The sequence below is a fragment of the Brassica napus genome, chromosome A3 (assembly GCF_020379485.1).
Source record: "Brassica napus cultivar Da-Ae chromosome A3, Da-Ae, whole genome shotgun sequence".
Lineage (NCBI taxonomy): Eukaryota > Viridiplantae > Streptophyta > Magnoliopsida > Brassicales > Brassicaceae > Brassica > Brassica napus.
In genome coordinates, this window is record NC_063436.1 from 7,561,133 (window position 1) to 7,581,091 (window position 19,959).

At 34.8% G+C, this 19,959-nt stretch overlaps 4 protein-coding genes, 1 long non-coding RNA gene and 1 pseudogene across 7 annotated transcripts; 4 read left to right on the plus strand and 2 right to left on the minus strand.

Moving 5' to 3' along the window:
• Positions 1–3,296: 3,296 nt before the first annotated feature.
• Positions 3,297–4,366, plus strand: LOC106443444. Of its 2 annotated transcripts, none has more exons than XR_001288020.3 (4): positions 3,297–3,563; positions 3,645–3,749; positions 3,993–4,123; positions 4,214–4,366. It is a non-coding gene; the product is annotated as an uncharacterized LOC106443444 (long non-coding RNA). The 2 variants fall into 2 exon arrangements; XR_001288019.3 differs by having other exon boundaries at positions 3,299–3,563; positions 3,658–3,749.
• Positions 4,367–7,576: 3,210 nt separating this feature from the next.
• On the minus strand, positions 7,577–9,529 carry LOC106443443 (annotated as a pseudogene).
• Positions 9,530–9,545: 16 nt separating this feature from the next.
• Positions 9,546–13,706, plus strand: LOC106443442 (putative disease resistance protein At4g11170). Its single transcript, XM_013885006.3, has 4 exons — positions 9,546–10,181; positions 10,614–11,721; positions 12,191–12,481; positions 12,566–13,706. Exons 1-4 carry the CDS (start codon positions 9,724–9,726, stop codon positions 13,433–13,435), a joined length of 2,727 nt encoding a protein of 908 aa, XP_013740460.3. The 5' UTR covers positions 9,546–9,723; the 3' UTR covers positions 13,436–13,706.
• A 379-nt stretch (positions 13,707–14,085) lies between these two features.
• On the plus strand, positions 14,086–15,700 carry LOC106437728 (40S ribosomal protein S3-2). Its single transcript, XM_013878674.3, has 6 exons — positions 14,086–14,244; positions 14,335–14,482; positions 14,564–14,735; positions 15,005–15,059; positions 15,148–15,279; positions 15,367–15,700. Exons 1-6 carry the CDS (start codon positions 14,215–14,217, stop codon positions 15,577–15,579), a joined length of 750 nt encoding a protein of 249 aa, XP_013734128.1. The 5' UTR covers positions 14,086–14,214; the 3' UTR covers positions 15,580–15,700.
• Positions 15,701–15,906: 206 nt separating this feature from the next.
• On the plus strand, positions 15,907–16,956 carry LOC125604314. Of its 2 annotated transcripts, none has more exons than XM_048774737.1 (2): positions 15,907–16,504; positions 16,623–16,956. In XM_048774737.1, exons 1-2 carry the CDS (start codon positions 15,922–15,924, stop codon positions 16,700–16,702), a joined length of 663 nt encoding a protein of 220 aa, XP_048630694.1. In that variant the 5' UTR covers positions 15,907–15,921; the 3' UTR covers positions 16,703–16,956. The 2 variants fall into 2 exon arrangements, with proteins under 2 accessions (XP_048630694.1, XP_048630692.1); XM_048774735.1 differs by having other exon boundaries at positions 15,915–16,521.
• Positions 16,957–17,453: 497 nt separating this feature from the next.
• On the minus strand, positions 17,454–19,431 carry LOC106437732 (probable glutathione peroxidase 2). The gene is made up of 6 exons (XM_013878678.3): positions 19,218–19,431; positions 18,731–18,807; positions 18,329–18,390; positions 18,108–18,226; positions 17,729–17,896; positions 17,454–17,656 (listed from the first exon to the last, which is right to left on the minus strand). The coding sequence occupies exons 1-6, from the start codon at positions 19,260–19,262 to the stop codon at positions 17,618–17,620; spliced, it is 510 nt and encodes a 169-aa protein (XP_013734132.1). The 5' UTR covers positions 19,263–19,431; the 3' UTR covers positions 17,454–17,617.
• Between the last annotated feature and the right edge of the window lie 528 nt (positions 19,432–19,959).

A 19,959-nucleotide genomic window follows, 5' to 3' on the forward strand; every position in this document is an offset into this window, starting at 1 on the left:
ACAAAAAACATATATTAATTGCATATTTTAAAACTTACTTTATATTTTAAAACGATTAAAGTCACAATGACCAATTATTTTTCAGCACCACCAAAAACTCGAAAAACCCTATACAACCGAAATTTTATTTCCATATGTTATTAAATTTTATTTGTTTATAATATGTTTTACAAAAAAACCAAAAAACAAATTGTGATAAAGAAAGAAAGTTTTGATAGAATGACCAAAATGTTTCATTTAATAGGTAAAATGATCCTTATACCCTAGATATATAAAATTTAATTAAAAATATTAAAAACATCAAAAATAAAAAAATAATTAAGTAATAGTCTTAGATTATACGTTTTCAAAATATATTTTTTTTAAAATAATTTTTTAGTTGATTTTTTAATTGCAAATTTTCTCTATTTTTGTTTTCAATTTATCTTTTTGTAATTCTAGCCGAAGTTCACAACAAGTAGAGCAACAACCTCGGACCGCAACCAATTATCGGTAAGATCATTAGGATGTGGCCCATCACAAATCACATAAATAAAAATGCTTTCCTAGAAATAACTTTCGTTTATCTTGACATCTAGGTTTGTCTAAAAAATATTTACTATTAATTATTCCAACAACATTTCAAATAATTGCTTTTAACCACTCAACAGGAACAAAAAATGGAAGGGCATGATTTATATAACCATAACACATATACAAAAATCATCATTGGATTGCGTTAAGCAATAAATATATAATACAATATTTTTTTGTAGATCCAAATTGGTCCGTTTAACTATATGGGACAATGAGGCGGCTAATTTCAGGGAGTTAAATCGCATATCTACCAGGAAAAGCCAAATCGTAATTATCACAAGTATCATCCCAAGGGTATATGAAGGTAATCAACTAAACATAAAGTTTATGTCTAACTAAATGCTTACAAATATTTCACTTTTCAGGGAAACTATCACTCACAACCACACCAGGATCGCGCTTTTACTTTGACAACGACATAGATATCATACAACGCTTTCAAAAGAGGAATAAACTGCTATCCTAAGCCTGATGGCATACCTCCACATGGGATCAAACCACAAGACGGAAACCGACACCAGTCAACTGTTTTAAAATTTACACTTCAATGCAAACAACCATATATTTTTTCAAACTTGCTATTGTTTAGAAAACATAAACTGATCACCGCATCACATTCAAACAAAAACTATATGGTTAATTCTACAACGAACAAACTTAATTTATAATATCTGATACTTAAAACTACAAAAATAAAAAAATTTACTTTATAAAACATATTATCCGCGCGAAGCGCGGATCCCGACTCTAGTTAATTTAGTGAAGACTAAAATAAAGCAAAAAGATCAAAAGGATACTTAGAAAATAAGATGTCTGAATTGCGATGTATTGTTATTTAATTATAGTTCAAGTGTTTTACAAATTAAGGCTCTTTATTACTATAAAATTATAGTAATAGTTATTAACACAAATTTAACTTATGTAACAAATAGATTATCATGTATTGTTATAAAATAGATACATATTTACGTGTTTATACTTTTAATCGGTTTTGTTCGGTTTATTCGGTTTAGTCGGTTATATACCAAACCATATCCAAATTCTACGGTTTTTATAAAATTATATCCATTCGGTTTATATGGTATATACCAAAACCAAACCATATTATCTATTTCGGTTCGGTTCGGTTCGGTACGGTTCGGTTTTACCATATTGAACAGCCCTGATTTTCCTTCTGTGTTGACGTAAGATAGTCCCTAAGATAATATACATATATAAAACTATTATATCAGTTTTTAAGAAGATCTCTAACCAAGATATCGTTATGCTTTTTAATAATACAATATTATTTTTTACCATAAATTAATCATATTCCTAGAAACTTAAATTAGAAATAAAAACTAAACCAATTATTATGAAAAATATATCTTCTTTTTCTTTTACTCTTGAGGAAGGGTTATTGGTAGAAAAAAAATCTTAAAACACTTTTAATTTTAAGATTTTATTGTTATTGGTGTGTATATATTCTTATAACGTTAGTAAAATTTATTATATTTGGTTTGCGGATTTCTAAAACAAATCGTATTATTCTTGCAATTCAAAAGTTTATTTATATTGTTTTATAATTCTAACTAAATACATGAATTCTGCACATTTTTAATTCTATCACCTCTTTATTTGACCAAAACAAAAAGATGGTCAAATATGGACGCAGAGCTACCAGTGTCGATAGACGATGGATACAGAGATATAGATTTTTGCAATTCAAAAGTTTTTCTCTTTTTCACGAACACAAAATTCAAGGGCGGAGTGTGTGAAAAAAACAACCATCGTCTGTCGTTCATATAGATAAAGAGCTACTAGTGTGGTTTGCAGAATCTATATGAGTCTTTTTATGTTGCTAACAAAAACAAAAAGATGTTGTATATCGTTAACCTTATAGTAAAAAGGTTAGTCTCAGAAATATGATGTGTAGACCAAACATTAGGCTTGATATTATTGCGTAGTTTGCATTAAACCTAAAGTCTGTTCCATATGTACGTACCATGCATTAAAACTAAAGTCTACATACGTACGTAATTTACATCAAAGCCAAAGTCTGTTTTGACATTTGCGTAATAACATATTTTTAAGTCGTAAATAAACTTGATCACTCATGTTGATCTGAATAATAGGTTAGCAAGAACTTGGATGCATTTTACAAACTAAAGTAATGGAAACGTGTTTAATATGTACTTTAAGTTCTCTAAACTTGGTTGCTAATCAGAATTCTAAAGCTACGTGACAACGTGAACACCGTATGATGTAAAGTTTTTTACTCTGGTCTTAACTCTTAAGCCTTGGAGTACCATATTTAGTGCTATATTTTTGGCTGACAAGATTTAAATATTGAATTTAAAGATCTAATGTGTCCAGTAACATGTATTTTTTTAATAGATATATTTTGTTTCGACGAAAGAATGATGAATTTCTACTATATTATATCACATTACAACATGTATATTATAAAATTATCATGTTTTAAAAATTCATATAAACATTTAAATATATGTTAATGTTCAAAATGTGAACCACTAATCATGCAAAACAAATACATCTATAATAATAAAGTTAACTAGAAAGGCTCCACAATGCGCCACCTCAGCATTCCATGTTCCAAATGACAACACGTGGCAAGCTATCATACAACTTTCAATTCTATGTTTTCGTTGAAAGCAAACGAGATATGGACTACTCTTTTTATTGGGCCCTTAACTATATCAACATCCTGGCCCGAGTTGGTCTAGGTTTATTTTTTTGGCAATCAGAATCTGCATCTCTTGGAATCAGTCGCCGTAACCCTTTGGTATCCATCCCATCCGATCAAACTTTCTGTAACGGAATAATTGTCATAAACAGTGTTATTAACTGCATCTCTCCACTCCTTCCACGAATTCCCATTTAGGGCAGCCCTCCTTTCTTCCACTCGGTGAATCTGCTATAAGTATGTTAGTTTGCATCCAGGAAATTCATCATTTTATTTCTCACAATTATCATGTCGTGTAAAGGTAAAAACAAATCGACACACCTCAGTATTTGATTATATATTTATTTACTCTCTACCAGTTTAATTCTCATTTTCTAAATAGCTGAGATTGATAGGGTGGCTGGCCGATTCATGGATGTTTTCAGCATCATTGACCTAAGTGGGAAACAAAGTCATCAACAAAATCGTTCTTGAATATCTCCACCAAGTTAGTAGAATCGATGAAATTGTCCTTTTCTCTTCAATTATTTTCTGTTAGTTTTATGGTTATCAACATACTTTGTGGTCACTTGGTCCGATGAGTCTTCTTGCTCCAGTCCGTTAATTAGATAAACAATGTGATTAAACAATATATATTTCTACAAGTGACTGATAAAGACAACCTGCTCTGCAGTCACTGATCCAGAGAGGTTCCCCAAAATTAGAAAACTTTTTTGTTATGTGCTTTCAGGTGGAACCAGGAGCTGAAGTTCCTGTGAACCAAAAACCACAGATTCTTCTCTCAATAAGACTTGGATGGATCGGAAACTGGAGCAGTTAGAGATTACTATGAATGTGAGAATGTTGGGGATGAGGATACAGGTGGGAGAGTAATTCCATGTTAGAACTATCCAATTTCCATGATTTGGATTACTAAATTGTGCTGATTAAATGTAAAAATATTATTGGCAGGAAGGTTATGGAGGGAGGGATCATGTCATACATTAAAACACACAGGCTCATCATGTTTATTTATTTTTTCTTCTCAAACCCTGTGTTGAATTCTAACAGTTGTATTCGCATTCATAGTCACAGAGATTCAAATATAAATTACTATTGTCGTCACTCGGAAACTGCTATATTATCTATTGTCACAAGATAATTTGAATCATGATAATAAACATATACCCAAGTATAAGAAAAAGATGGATTCTTTAGCTAAATGCTACAACAGAACTCAAGAAACAAGCGAGAACGTACTACAAGCAAAAGCCTTTTATTTTTTTCGTCAAGCAAAAGCCATTTACTTGCTTGCATAGAGCCAACAGGATTGTCAAATCCCTAATTTCGAAGAAATATATATGCCAAAGCTTCTGACTGAGAAAGAAGGTCAAAAGCCACAAAGGTTATGAGATTTAAGTTAGAGAATAATATAAGTGTTCCAAAAAAAAAAAAAGTTAGAGAATAATAAAGATATTCTAGACAAAGAAGCCGATGAGTTTTGATCTTGATGATCATGAACTCCAAAATAAGAAACAAGTAAGAAATTACAAAAGAAGCAAAGGGAACAATCATGTTTACAAACAAATTACTATCTTACCTAAAACATTCCCTTAGTATTTATATTAAATCTATTAAAACATTTAACAACACACTTTTCGTTATCAATATTTTACTTTCAATCCAAACGAAATTTTGACATCAATTAGTGTCAAAAAATGATGACTTGATAAAATACATAATAATTTATTTACATAATTATTTTTTTTCACATTTCATCAAACCAAGACCAATCAAAATAAAGAAGAATACATATTATGAATTTATTTCTCTTTTAACCACAAAACTTTAGCTTAGACTAAAAAAAATAATGGAAGAATTACTAATTACTAACAAAAATCAGTTGTAGTTAACAAAATATCTTTACAATTGACAAACTTACGTAACGCTAAAAGCGATATCCAAATATCACTACATAAAAATATGTACAAAAAATTGGAGATTCATAAAATAACAACATTTATAAATCACGATGACACCAAAACAATGGATTAGTCCAGCACGACAACACCAAAACAATGGATTAGTCAAGCAGCTACTAACTACTGCCAAATAATCATTCTATCTTTCGTTGAATATGGAAGATGGTAGTAAAATTCAGAACTCCTTAAAATAGCATGATTGGGCCATATCATTAGAAACACATTACTAAATGCTCTCAACCTAACCAAATCCACCACCCAAACAAATTTTTACGAAGAAAACTAAAATCATAAATAACAAGTATAATCAAATTAAAATGTATATACTTAGGGAATGGAGTAGAAAAACATGAAATTAACAATATTGATCAATAACCTCTTAAATATCAAAAAAAAATAGAGAAAAATAAAAACCTAAAAATGAGAAACATTTCATGGAGTACGAGTTAGAAAACATGAGCGCTACTCATCTGCTTTACAAGCAACAAAAACTACAACATTATGCCATCCAAACAATATTAATTTTTTTTTTAAGTTTCATCAAACCAAGACCAATCAAAATAAAGAAGAATAAATCTTATGAATTTATTTCTCTTTACCACCAAACTTTAGCTTAGACTAAAAAAGAAATGATGGAAGAATTACTAATTAAATTAAATTATATATATATATATATAAATTACTCACAAAAATCAGTTGTAGTTAATAAAATACATGTACAATTGACAAAAATATACTGACATAATACTAAAGGTGGTATCTAAATATCACCACATAAAAATATGTACAAAACTAGCAACTCACAAAAAAACACAGCATTCATAAATCACGATGATACCAAGACAATAGATTAATCCAGCACCTAATTAACCGCTGCCAAGTAATTAATCATCCTATCTTTTGTTGGATGGAAGATAAAATCAGAAGCTCCATAAAATAGCACGATTGGATCATATCATTAGAACCATGTTACTAAATGCTCTCAACTAAACCAAATCCACCACCCAAACAGAGTTCCACGTAGCAGACTAAAAACATAAATAAACAAGTACAATCAAATTTAAAAATACTATAGTTACGGAATGGAGTAGAAAAACATGAAATCAACAATATTAATCATTAACCTTCTAATATATATTTTTTTTAAATAGAGCAAAATAAAAACCTAAAAAATGAGATACATTGCATGGAGTACGAGTTTGAAAACATGTTATCTCAATAAGAAAATAATTGAATTCATATACTTCATTTATTACGTGTTCAATTACTTTATAGTTTTAGAATAATACTTCAAAGCCCAAGACTTTTTTTTTTTTTGCTAAGAATGTAAATATCATTACTATAATGAAATTTTGGTTACAGTGAGATTGAACAAGAATTTGCTATGAAGCCATTAAGTTCTTAAGGACTGGAATTTTTGTTTTAAAAGCCCATAAGAAACTAAAATTAATTTCAAAGCTAAACAGGAAAGTCTAACTGTGGAAATAATACATACGCTAAAATACAAAACAACATTTAGCGTCCCTACAAACCGCTTCTCAATCACCGAGATGAATCAAGAGAATATCAGAGCATGACAGTTCAGACGAACACTCACTGGAAATGGCCCCAGATGGTTTCAACGGGGGCGGCTGGCAACAGCCTCGGAACACCAGTGAATCGGAGGAGGACACCGAGAGAACATATCCCCAACTAACATGGTGAAATACTAAGAGCCATATACTACCCAAAGCCAACACCTACTATATACTACCCAAAAACAGTTATTCTATTTGTCTATGTAAGACAAAGAAAATTATAAAATATTTTCACACCTCTACGAAATCTATTTATATCTCTCCTTTTACTCAAACGATTTTATTTCGTACTCTGAATATTTATACAATACATTAGTTAACACAATAGGTCAACAAAAAACTAAACACATGTTGAAGATGATTATAGTTTCAACTACTTATATGAATATATCACCTCTCACTAATACAATACTGCCGCATCCATCCCAATATCAAATACATCTAATACAGTACAAATATAACAAGATTTCTGCAGAACGATATACAAATGTCAATAGCACAAATGACAAGCAACCCGCGCGAAGCGCGGACACACCACTAGTATGTATATAAAAGTGAAAATAAAGAGTTTTTGTGCTTTTTAGTTTAGTTCAATTATTTTAAACATTTGGCCTTAATATTTTTCAAAACATTTACTATCTTTCATAGAGCAACATTTATTTCAGAGTTACATTAAAAGTCATTTCATCAAAAGTCAACAGATAAACAAGGGGGTACAGAAACAGTCATTTGGATCATAAAATCAAGATAGTCCATTAAATAACAAATAATGCTTTCACTTTTGTGGATTCTGATGATTTAAGCCGCAATCCACCCACGTATTTGAGTATCGAGAAGGTTTCCTATGTAATTATAGGTAGCTTCCGATGGATGAATCGAGTCAAAGAACAAAAACTCGGATCGGTTCCAGCACAATGGAGAAACAGCATTACACAGTAAGGTCATCTCCAGATGCCCTGTTCCACAACATCCTCTCTTCGTCTCTTTAAACCCTGTTTTTAAAAAAAAAAATCCACATGAGTTATCATAGTTCTCAATATTATTATTGGAAAGCTTGACGAATAAGAAAGACTATATCTATACCGTATTTGCTAGGGTTTTGCATCATGTCCAACATAGGATCATATACATTGGCGTAAAGGATCTTGCTTCCTGAAAGAGATGCTTCAATCTTAGGTAATACCTTTTGTAGTTTCTCATTGTATAAGACAGAATCTATGTTCTCTTGTTCTATGCAGAACCTAAAGATGTTGCGGAATTTAGCAGTCATTTGAACCGGTATACAACCAATAGGAGGTAAACCTACGACCATAATATTCCGGCAACCTAAACTATATATCTCCTGCACACAGCACACATAAATAAAGATTAGCAAAACCGGTTTCACTATTTGATTAACGATATTATGAATTTATGAGTAGTGATTCTGGAAGTGACTTTAATCTCAGTGCATTAGTAAAATGTGACATTCGTTTGAAACTTTACCTGGACTAAAATTTCAAGCCTTTTAAGTATAAAGTCTTGGTAATCAGAGATGAGAGGATACTCAAGGCGCCTTGCAGGAACAGTGTAAAAATTCAAGATGAAATCGTTACTCCCTGCACTAATAATCACAAAAGCATTGTTTATAATCTCCATAGCTTTCTTGTCTCCCACGATACTTGTAAGACGAGCAATGTAACTCCTGAACATGTTAGGTTGTTCCAAGACAGGAATGGACTGAGTCGAGAGACTGGTTCGGTCATCGTAACCCGAACTGGCTGATGCAAAACAGACTCCGGTTAAAATCTCTTGGTCGGAGAGATTCGGTTGTAAGAAAGGAGGAACAAGGTCTTTGATGTTGTACTTGGCCGCGAGTATGTCGGGGATGAGTTTACCGTTTGAGAATCTCCCGCTGCCTTTGTGGTTTGGGAGATCAATGCCGTAAGGAAAATGTGTAGCTCTGAAGATTGTGTTTAGAGGGTAATTGTTGTTGCCTGTGTCGACGGTTGAATATTAGAAATTTAGAATGGCTGGGAATAGCGGTTGCGTTGTGGCGTTTGCGGCTGCGTTGCAGGACGCGAATAGTGTTACTGCGATGAAGAGAGTGAAGGTTATGGTTTTAGAGGTCGGCATTTTCGTTTCTTGTATTTGGGGATGAGTTTATTAGATATTTGAATGTGATACTGATTTTATGTTGGACCTTGCTGGATTTCTGATCATCGTGTGAGTTTGTCTGGTTTTTCCTTTAAAATGACAAACAAAGGGATAAAGATATTGTTTAAATACAGATTCATCTAAAAAACTGAAAAAAACGATATGGTCAAATAAATCATATTCAACTCGTTGGTAGATTTGTTTAACAATTGATAAGGTGGGTAAGGAGAAATAATATCAAGTCCCCCTATAATTTCTTCAGTCATCGTTTTATTGCGTACAGTATAATCTTGTAATTACTTGTACTGTATTATATATAGCCCTGCTCGAGCTTTACTTCTTCATCTTCTATAGGAAAAGCATTTCCCAAATTGGTTTGTGATTGTAGGCGCATACTTGCCATCATCCCGGCTTTAAGGGACTGAAACTCACCGACAATTTAAGAATATTCTTTAGATAAAACTGCTAATAAAACGAAAGCCCTTTCACATTGGAACGTTTGATAAATGAAAAACTTTTGTCCAAGTTTAACTCGTTTACTGAGTCTGAACCTATACGAGAAACATCTAAACGTTGATGAGAATCGTAGCCACTTCTCTGCTATGCTTTTTTTTTGTTGTGTGTTTCCACGACGTGGCCAAAACTTGTTTGTAGACGCAAACCGAAGGCAAAAAGTCAACTTTCTCGACGTGCAAAGCGTGTCTCAAAGTTAATCCGAGATATAAAGTTGAGAGACGTATCCATCTATCATGATCTGTATCTTAAACTTGACTTTGTTCCTTCTCTCATGGAAGATTCTTCATTGCAGTTTTTCCACTGGAGACACCATGTCTTCCCTAGCTTCAGTGGCGAAGACGTTCGCAGAACCTTTCTCAGTCACCTTCTCAAGGAGTTCCGGCGAAAGGGAATCCGTACGTTCATAGATAATGACATCAAAAGAAGCCAATTGATTGGTCCTGAGCTGGTACAAGCTATCAGAGAATCAAGGTTTGCGGTTGTAGTGTTGTCCAAGAGATATGCATCTTCAAGGTGGTGTTTGAATGAGTTGGTGGAGATTAAGGAATCTAGCAAGAATGTCATGCCCGTTTTCTACGAGGTTAATCCATCTGATGTGAGGAATCTAAGTGGAGAATTTGGAACGGCATTTGAGGAAGCATGTCAAGGCAAACCAGAGGATGTGAAGCAGAGATGGCGGCAAGCCTTGGTGTATGTGGCTAATATAGCCGGCGAGTCTTCTCAAAACTGGTTAGTTTTTCTTTGAGATTCAGGCATTGATTATTTTAATAGTTTTTTTTTTTTGATAACCTTGGGTATCCGGCGGAACGATGCCCAACCGACTAGTTCCCTAGGGCCTGTCCACCGGAGCCATAGAGACCCGATTGTTCGCAATGAAAATTAGATATCCATATTGTCTAGCCATACAAGCGGATAAATCTGAATTTGGTAGGTTTTGAACCTAGGGTGCTTAGCACCTTTCAGAGCCCGCCGTACCACTCGAGGTGGTTTTAGTTTTTATTATTTTGGTTTTTGATTTTTAAATTTTAGTTTTTTATTTACAGATTTTAGTTTTTCATTTTCAGATTTTAGTTTTTAATCAATTCTGCTTTGCATGAATGCTTGATTCTCACTAATAATGATAGTTTGTGGTGGAAGCAATCATTTTCATATTTTTGATAGGGACAATGAAGCAGATATGATTGAAAAGATTGCTATGAGCATTTCAAGTGAATTGAATTCTGCACCATCAGGAGATTCAGACAATCTAGTTGGAATCAATGCTCATATGAGTGAGATGGACTCTCTGTTATGTCTGGAATCAAATGAAGTGAAGATGGTGGGGATTTGGGGTCCTGCAGGTATTGGCAAGACTACAGTTGCCAGAGCTTTATTCAAACAGCTTTCTGTAAGCTTCCAACACTCTATCTTTGTGGAGAATTTTAAGGGAAGTTATAGGAGAACAGGACTGGATGAATATGGCTTCAAGTTGCGTTTGCAAGAACAGTTTCTATCTGAAGTTATCGATCATAAGCATATGAAGATACATGATTTAGGTCTGGTAAAGGAAAGACTGCAGGATCTCAAAGTTCTTGTTGTTCTTGATGATGTTGATAGACTAGAACAACTTGATGCCTTGGTGAAACAATCTCAGTGGTTTGGCCCTGGAAGTAGGATCATCGTGACCACGGAAAACAAACAGCTTCTGAGAGCGCATGGGATCAAGCTCATATACCAAATGGGGTTTCCATCTAAAAGTGAATCTCTTGAGATCTTCTGCCAATCTGCATTTGGAAAAAGCTCTGCTCCAGATGGTTATATTGAGCTTGCTACTGAAATTACAAAGCTTGCTGGCTATCTTCCCCTAGCTCTAAAGGTTTTGGGGTCATCTCTGCGAGGGATGAACAAGGATGAGCAAAAAGCAGCGTTGCCTAGACTCAGAACCAGTCTCAGTGAGGATATTAGGAATGTTTTACGAGTCGGTTATGATGGTTTACATGACAAGGATAAGTCCATATTCCTTTACGTTGCATGTCTATTCAGTGGTGAGAATGTTGAGTATGTGAAGCTGTTGCTTGCAAGTTCTGGCTTGGATGTCAACTTTGGGCTACAAGTTCTAACCAATAGATCTCTCATATACATATTGAGATGCAATCGCACCATTATGATGCATAGTTTGCTACAACACTTGGGCCGTGAAGTTGTCTGTGCACAATCTATTGACGAGCCTGGAAAACGTCAGTTCTTGGTGGATGCTTCAGAGATATATGATGTACTTGTTGATAACACAGTAAGTCAACTTTTCTCTTTACTTTACTTTCCTTTTTAAGTCACTATGACTTGTCATTAGTCCTGTTGTTATTAACTGAACCGACTCGAACCGAAAAAGTTTAGTTTTCGGTTCAGTTCGGATAGAAAGTTCGATTCAATTCGGCAATTAAAAAATAGTTTTTCAGTTTTTTAATCGATTAGTTTGGTTTTCTAAAAAAAGAAAAAAATAATAATTAACCAAACAATATCGATCTTGAAAATTTCAAACCGAACTAACCAAAATCCAAACTGAAATAATCAAATTTAACTGTTTTTTTTTTAATTTAAACTAAAATCTAACTGAATTCAAAAACTTCGTTTAAGTTCAGTAGAAATTTTTGAAAGCGAAGTAACCAAAAACCAAAGTCCGACTAAAGTCCAAACTAACCGAACCGGCATGCCTACTTTGCATGAACATTAGTTTCAGTTAGTACTTGTGTGTGTTTCAGGGCACTGCAGCTCTTTTGGGCATATCTACGATCAATGAGTGGTTTCTGAATGAAAGATCTTTTGGTGGGATGCACAACCTGATGTTTCTAAAATTCTACAAGTCCTCGTTGGGTAAAAATCAAACCGAGCTGCATTTACCTCGAGGCTTAGATTATCTTCCCCGTAAACTTAGGCTGCTGCATTGGGATACCTATCCCACGACATCACTGCCTCTGAGTTTTCGTCCAGAGTTTCTTGTTGTTCTAAATTTAAGAGAGAGCAAGCTTGAGAAGCTATGGGAAGGAGAACAAGTAAGCAAAATCAATATCTCTCTGTTCTCCGCTCTCATTATATATTAATCTTATTGTTTTTCTTTTGTTTGTTTCATAATTTAGCCTCTTAGAAGTCTGACACATATGGACTTGAGTATGTCTGAGAATCTAAAAGAGATCCCAGATCTTTCAAAAGCTGTAAATATGGAGGAACTTTGTCTCAGTCATTGCAGTAGTTTGGTGATGTTACCTCCGTCAGTCAAGAACCTTAACAAACTGGTTGTTCTTGAAATGGAGTGCTGCTCAAAGCTAGAGTCTATTCCAAAAAATATCAACTTGGAATCTCTCAGCATTCTCAATCTTGATAAATGCTCGCGATTGACAACTTTTCCAGATGTTTCTTCGAATATTGGATATCTCTCTATATCAGAAACTGCAATAGAACAAGTTCCGGAAACAATCATGTCTTGGCCAAATCTGGCAGCACTGGACATGTCAGGCTGTACGAATCTCAAGACATTTCCATGTCTACCAAACACTATAGAATGGTTGGATTTCAGCAGGACAGAGATCGAAGAAGTCCCTTCGCGGGTTCAAAATCTCTACAGGCTAAGTAAATTATTGATGAACAGCTGCATGAAGCTAAGAAGCATCTCTTCTGGTATTTCTAGGCTGGAAAATATCGAAACACTAGATTTCTTGGGATGCAAGAATGTTGTGAACTATCCTGTAGAGATCTTCGAGAGCTCTCCGTTCTGTCATAATCTGGTGGTGGAAATGGGAGACATCCAAACCCCTGGTCTTCCTCGACCATTTTATTTCAGGAATAGTTTTATTGAAACAATCCCGGATTGCATCACACGTCACTGCAAGCTGCCCTTTCTGAATTCATCAAGACCAGTATCCAGCAATATTGAGAGTAATTTCATTTGGTTCGACCAACTAAGAAAGCGGGAAGAATGGCATGGTGATGATGATGATGATGACGACTGATGAGTCAGCAAACAAAGCTGACAATGGGAGATCCATCTACACGAGAAAATCAAGCTGAAGTTCAATGATTAAGTCTTGAAACCTAGTCTTCTTTTTTTCTTTTCATGCAAATAATCAGATCACTACTTCACTTCCTATTTGATAGGAACCGAGTAACCTGAATCACTTTCCCCTTATCTTTTCCATTATGCATTTGCTTCCAAGTTTGTAGGAACGTGTAGTTCCAATTTGTTTTCTATATAAATAAAAAAACAGAAAAACTAGTCGCATAGATAAGCTGATCAGGAGTCTCCTCCTTGCGGAATTCTATTCTATAGCACCATAATGATCGAGTGGATGGGAAGAACCACCTAGCTTTATAAGCATCTTTACTCCTCAACTTAAATGATTTGACTCTACCAAAGTTTTCAAAACTTTAGGTATTGTAAACACTTTTTTTTCTTTTGTTGATAAATATATTTAACATTTCAACAAAAAAAAAAAAGGCATAGGAATTTATCTGAAAGATAACTCGTTTCATTCTGGTTTCACACCTAATTCGAAATATTGAAAAAAACTCGACTCTATTTGACCCCAAAAAAAAAGAACAGAAAAACTGACTCTATTTTCTAATGGGCCGAAATAAATAATGGGCCTATATATCACTAAACGAGCCCGAGCAAGAGCTTCAGAGAAACCCTAGCACTCAACTATTTATTCGATAATCGCCCCCTTCGTCGCCCCGATTCTAGGGCTTTCACACTTTCACAGCAGTCGGCGAGAATTTGAAGAACCACAACATGGCGACGCAAATCAGCAAGAAGAGAAAGGTGAATCTCACTCGATCTCTTTCTCCTCCCAATCGATCTCTCTCGTATTTTTTGAGCCATTTTCAGTAAACTGTGTTTTGCATTTCGTAGTTTGTAGCTGACGGTGTGTTCTACGCCGAGCTGAACGAGGTTCTAACCAGAGAGCTTGCGGAAGATGGTTACTCTGGTGTGGAGGTTAGGGTTACTCCGATGAGGACTGAGATTATCATCAGAGCCACTCGTACTCAAAATGTTCTCGGTATGTGTTGATTCTTCTAACCTTCCTTTTGAATCGAAAGCTTCGGACTTTATGTTAATTGTGTTCGTTTGGGTATTATAGGTGAGAAGGGAAGGAGGATCAGAGAGTTGACATCTCTTGTGCAGAAGAGGTTCAGGTTTCCTCAAGACAGTGTTGAGCTTTACGCTGAGAAGGTTGCCAACAGAGGTCTCTGCGCCATTGCTCAGGCTGAGTCTCTCCGTTACAAGCTCCTCGGTGGGCTTGCTGTTCGCAGGTATATACATTTCCTTTGTTAGTTTGTTACACATATGTTGAGAAGTCAGATTAGTGGATAGGATATGGTTTATGTTTTGTATAATTCTAGGCTTAATCCTACCTTTCTTGGACACTCTACAGAGTTTTCACTCTTTAATTTAGCTGTATTGATTTTAAGCTAGGACTTAACTGGTTGGTGAGTATATTTTGAGCGTCGTTATTTGCTAGAATTTTATCATTTCTTTTAGGAGCAAGATATTAACAGTACAATGATCTTGTTTTATATAGGGCTTGCTATGGTGTTTTGAGATTCGTCATGGAGAGTGGTGCTAAGGGATGTGAAGTGAGTACAAATCCCTGTATTCTCTAACTGTTTTATTTTTTTTCTCCACAATATGTCTCTCACAGTCATTTCAAATGCTTACTATCAGGTGATTGTGAGTGGAAAGCTTCGTGCAGCACGTGCCAAGTCCATGAAATTCAAAGACGGTTACATGGTTTCCTCTGGTCAGCCTACCAAGGATTACATCGACTCTGCAGTCAGACATGTTCTGCTTAGACAGGTTAGTTTCTTTGTTTCACCTTAGTGAATCAGTAAACCGCCAAACAGTGTCTAACTCTAGTCTCTTGTTAAACTTTAAAATGTGCAGGGTGTGCTCGGAATTAAGGTGAAGGTCATGCTTGACTGGGACCCTAAGGGAATAAATGGACCCAAGACACCATTGCCTGATGTTGTCATCATCCATGCCCCCAAGGAGGAGGACGTCAACTCTGCACCCGCTCAGGTTGCTGCTCCGGCTGCTCTTGCACCAGAAGCTCCCCTCACTGCCGTAGACTACCCTGAGATGATCCCAGTCGCCTAGAAGAAAAACTCTTTTTTTACTAGTACTATGTGATTTCGCCCTTATAACTATTCTGCTTTTTGACAGTTTATAGTTTGTCTTCGAATCAGACACCTTTCTTCAAATACTGTTTCTAAAATTATTCCATTTCTTATTAAGTTTATTGCTTTAATAAACTTCGAAAGTAACTACTACACTCATTACTTTCACCCTACAAACAGTGTCGGTATAATTGAAAGTAACTACTGCATTGTTTTTCAGACACACATTTCTTCGAATCATTGATTCGTTTAGTTAACGTGGCCCACAAGATGTCATAATAGAAAGAAGAAAGATGCCATTCAATTCGCCAACCAATAATTGATGCTTCTTTTTCAAGAAACCAAACAAATTTTCTCTCTTTATAACCTGTCATCACCATTCATTGCCGATAAGAAGAAGATAACTGGAGAGAGAGAGATGGGTCGTGTTCACTTCGAATCAGTAGATCAACGGACACTTTCTGTCCAAGAGAAACCAAACGACAAAACATCTAACACAGTCTTGCAAGAACACGAGGAGCAAGGAGGAATCCAAGAAGCTTGGTCCGAGATCAAGAACCGCGGTGAAAACGTCGGAGGTTACTTAGCCGGCGAGAGTAGACACAAGCTTGAGAAGAAGAAGAGCCAAGTGTTGCTGGAAGGTTACGTGGAGGCTCAAGAAAATCTGACGAGAGGCAAGAGCTTGACGGATGACGATCTCGAGGAGCTAAAAGGTTGTTTAGACCTAGGGTTTGGGTTTAGCTACGACGAGATCCCTGAGCTCTGCAACACTTTGCCTGCTTTAGAGCTATGTTACTCCATGTCCCAGAAGTTCTTAGATGATAAGCTAAACCACCAAGAGGACTCTCCGCGGCCGCCACCGACCACGACCAGTCCAGTTGCGAACTGGAAGATCTCTAGCCCTGGTAATGAATCTCTCGAGTTAGATAGATAGTTTCAGTGTTTTAGTTTTGTTTGCTCAATTGAATTTGTTTGAAGAACATTTTGATGAACCATTTCTTGATGGTTTTTCTTTTGATTCAGGTGATAATCCGGATGATGTGAAAGCTAGACTCAAGTACTGGGCACAAACCGTAGCTTGCACTGTCCGTTTGTGTAGCTAAATAAGAATCATCATCATCTTGTCTGAACATATTTGGTTGAACCAGAAACATCTACTGATCAGACTTTTCTTTGCATGAATGAAGTCTCTGCCATTGTTAGCTGAGAATTGACTTGCAATGTGTCCATGGAGAAACTGGTTTGGCTTTACTTTTTAACTCTGTGTCTATGTTGTAACATCCTTAGCCTAATGTTTGTAACAAAATTGGATAATAAATGTGTCACTTAAATAAAACTTTCAAATTATCACCCTGAATAGTCTCTGCGTATTAAGTTAAAATACATTAAGGGTTGATTTAGCATGCAGAGATTTAGAGACAAATCTCCCAACGGTTTTAAAGTTCTGTTTTTTTTTTGCCTGAGGTAACTAATCTAACGACAGTGATCTTCTGTTTGCTTTCATGATCTTGACCTGTCTTGTTTTTTATATCATTGATAATTACGCTTAGATGACGGTAAAGCTCGTGACTTTGCGTCAGTATTACAAGATGTGAAAGAAAGGAAGAAAGAAAGAACGTGTCTTTACTTGTGATTCTTTTATCTTTTTTCTTTCGGGTTTGTAGGAAAGAATCAGAAACTATGTATGTGGTCATAAGTTGTGAACACGCTTTAACGTGTCGTGTACGATAGGGCAACATGAGGACAAGATCCTTTCACGTGTTCTGTTACGTATCCAACTGTACTATTAAGCCAATCGAATTTATGACTCGACATCATGTCTTTTATAAAGTTTGAGCGTTAAAACGAGTCACATGATAAATATGATTTATTCATCAATGATACTACGTGTCACCAACGAGAAGACACCATGTTTATTAAAAAAGCAGATTCAGAGAATAAGAGTTTGCAACATTGTGGGATTCTTAAGAAGAAAACAAAGATTTAGATAAAACGGTTCTTTAAACTTGTGATGATGATCAAGATGAAGCCTGTCCCAACAGAGTTTGAATGTCTTTCTGCACAAAACCAAAAAGGCCGGTTATGTGTGATGAAAATGTGAGGATTCTGGTTTAGCCTGGTTTACATACCTCGAATTGAAGAGGAGAGGTTCTAGGAGAATATCTCTGGGAGACTTTGCCGTCAGGAGAAACCAAGAACTTTGTGAAGTTCCATTTAATTGCGTCAATAAGCAAACCTCCTTTCTCTGCTTTCAAGTATTTGTATAATGGCGCCGTGTTCTTCCCGTTCACATCCACCTACATTGCCATCAAGTATATTTGTATAACACCTAATCTTTTTTCACTGCAAGCTTGGTGTTAAACAAAAAAAAACTAATTTTTTCACTATATAAAATTTGGCTTGATTTGAATGTTGTTGTAGAAGGATTGCAGCTTGGTAATTTTGATTAGAGGGTGATTAGTAGAGGTTGTAACATATTTAAATTTGATAAAGACATAAAACAAGTACCTTGTCAAAGATGGGGAACTCAGCTTTGAACTTTGTGCAGACAGTTTGTTGGATCTCTTCATTGTTTCCTGGTTCTTGTCCCAAGAACTGATTGCACGGAAACGCTAAAATCTCCAACCCTAATGTTTTTTTTACAGTTTACTAAAGTTATAGTAGTATTTTACAATTAAAATTATGAAAACCAGATTTTGTATTTATATGGGTAACAAGTAACAACAGACCTTGGTCCTTGTATTTATCGTATAAAACATTCAGTTCCTTGTAGTTTGCATCCGTCAGACCACTGCAGTAATAAGAACTTTAGCTTAGTTTCTGCTTTTTAATATGAACAAAATTTAAGCAAACTAAAACTGAACAAAAATATTACTAGAATCTTTCATGTTATTACATAAACAAACCAAACATTATGGTAACCCGGAATTGCAAAAGTACGGAGTGGTAGTGTGGTACTAATCAAATCAAACGAAACCGAGTTGATCAATTACTAATTCTGTATTACAAGATCTTTTGTTGTTTCATTATTCATTCATATCTTGAGAAATTAGTCAAACAATAGTGACCTTTTAACATAATTCTTGTTCAAATCAGTGAGAAAAATAAATAAATAAATAATGGGTGCTTACCATTTGGAGGCAACGTTTACAATCAAAAGAGTTTTGCCTTTGAATTGGCTCAAACTCACATCTTTACCTTCAATACCCTGCCATGTTCAACAAAACAAATCATAAATATATATGCTTCATTCGAAAACATTCGTCTCTCCAAATTTAAGTACTGTATAGATCATTCCTCTCAAACCATCCACAAATGTATTATGTAATCATTTTGACCCTCAAGTGGTAAATATTTCGATCCTCACAAATTTCAAGGCTAGTCATGTATATATTTCTTATAAATAACCGTATATTTCTTCTTCTGTTTTTCTGCTTTGTCTAATATTCATATGAATGTACAGATTTTAAAAATATATATTTATATGAACGTCTCAAGAGATAGAGAGAGAACATTGGAAGTTCCGTTGATCAAAATGAAATTATTTTCTTATTTGTGGGTCTTTCACTTGTTTATATGAATCAAGAATCTAAGATGAACCATAATAAGAAGCCATACCTTAACGGTGAAGTCGTAGATAGACTGTGGAGATTCCTCCGCCATTTTGGTCTCTCTAGTTTTCTCTTTGCTTTTAGTTTTGAAGAAAGTGAAGAAATATAAATATTTTCAACATATATATCTTTATTAGTAGAGATATGTGCAAGAATAAGACGCTCCAAATGAGGAATCTCTTGTGAGGAATGGTGGTGGGGGGTAGCCATCCGTGATTTCATATTTAATGTTTCCCCATCTTTTTTTATATATTTTTCCGTTTCTGTCTTTCTTTCATTATTGGGTACATGTACAAAATTATATTGTTTAGATTATAAAAGAATATGATTGTTTTCTTAATCAAAAATAAATATATAAGAATTCTATTTTTTTGAAGGTCTAATTATGAGCATTTGCACAAAAAAAATCATATTAACGGAATAGGAAACAATCTTTAAAAAACTATCAAATTGTCATCTTATAAATGAGATGTAAACTTCGTATATCTAATTTCAAGAAATAAATATTTTATCTGTGGTGCGTAATCGAAAAAATTACTAATATGATTCGCTCTCAGTCGTGGACTGAACGATTTCGGTACCCAAATTCTAATCCGATTTTGTTTTCTTCCAGCTTAATCAAAGTGGTAAGACCCTTGATGTTAGGAAAACATATCTAGCACATGATTGTCTTTTAGTTGCATTTGTCACAATAATAACTTACTAGTATAAGGTATTAAGGTTAAAAATACGTGTATCGTGCACAAAAA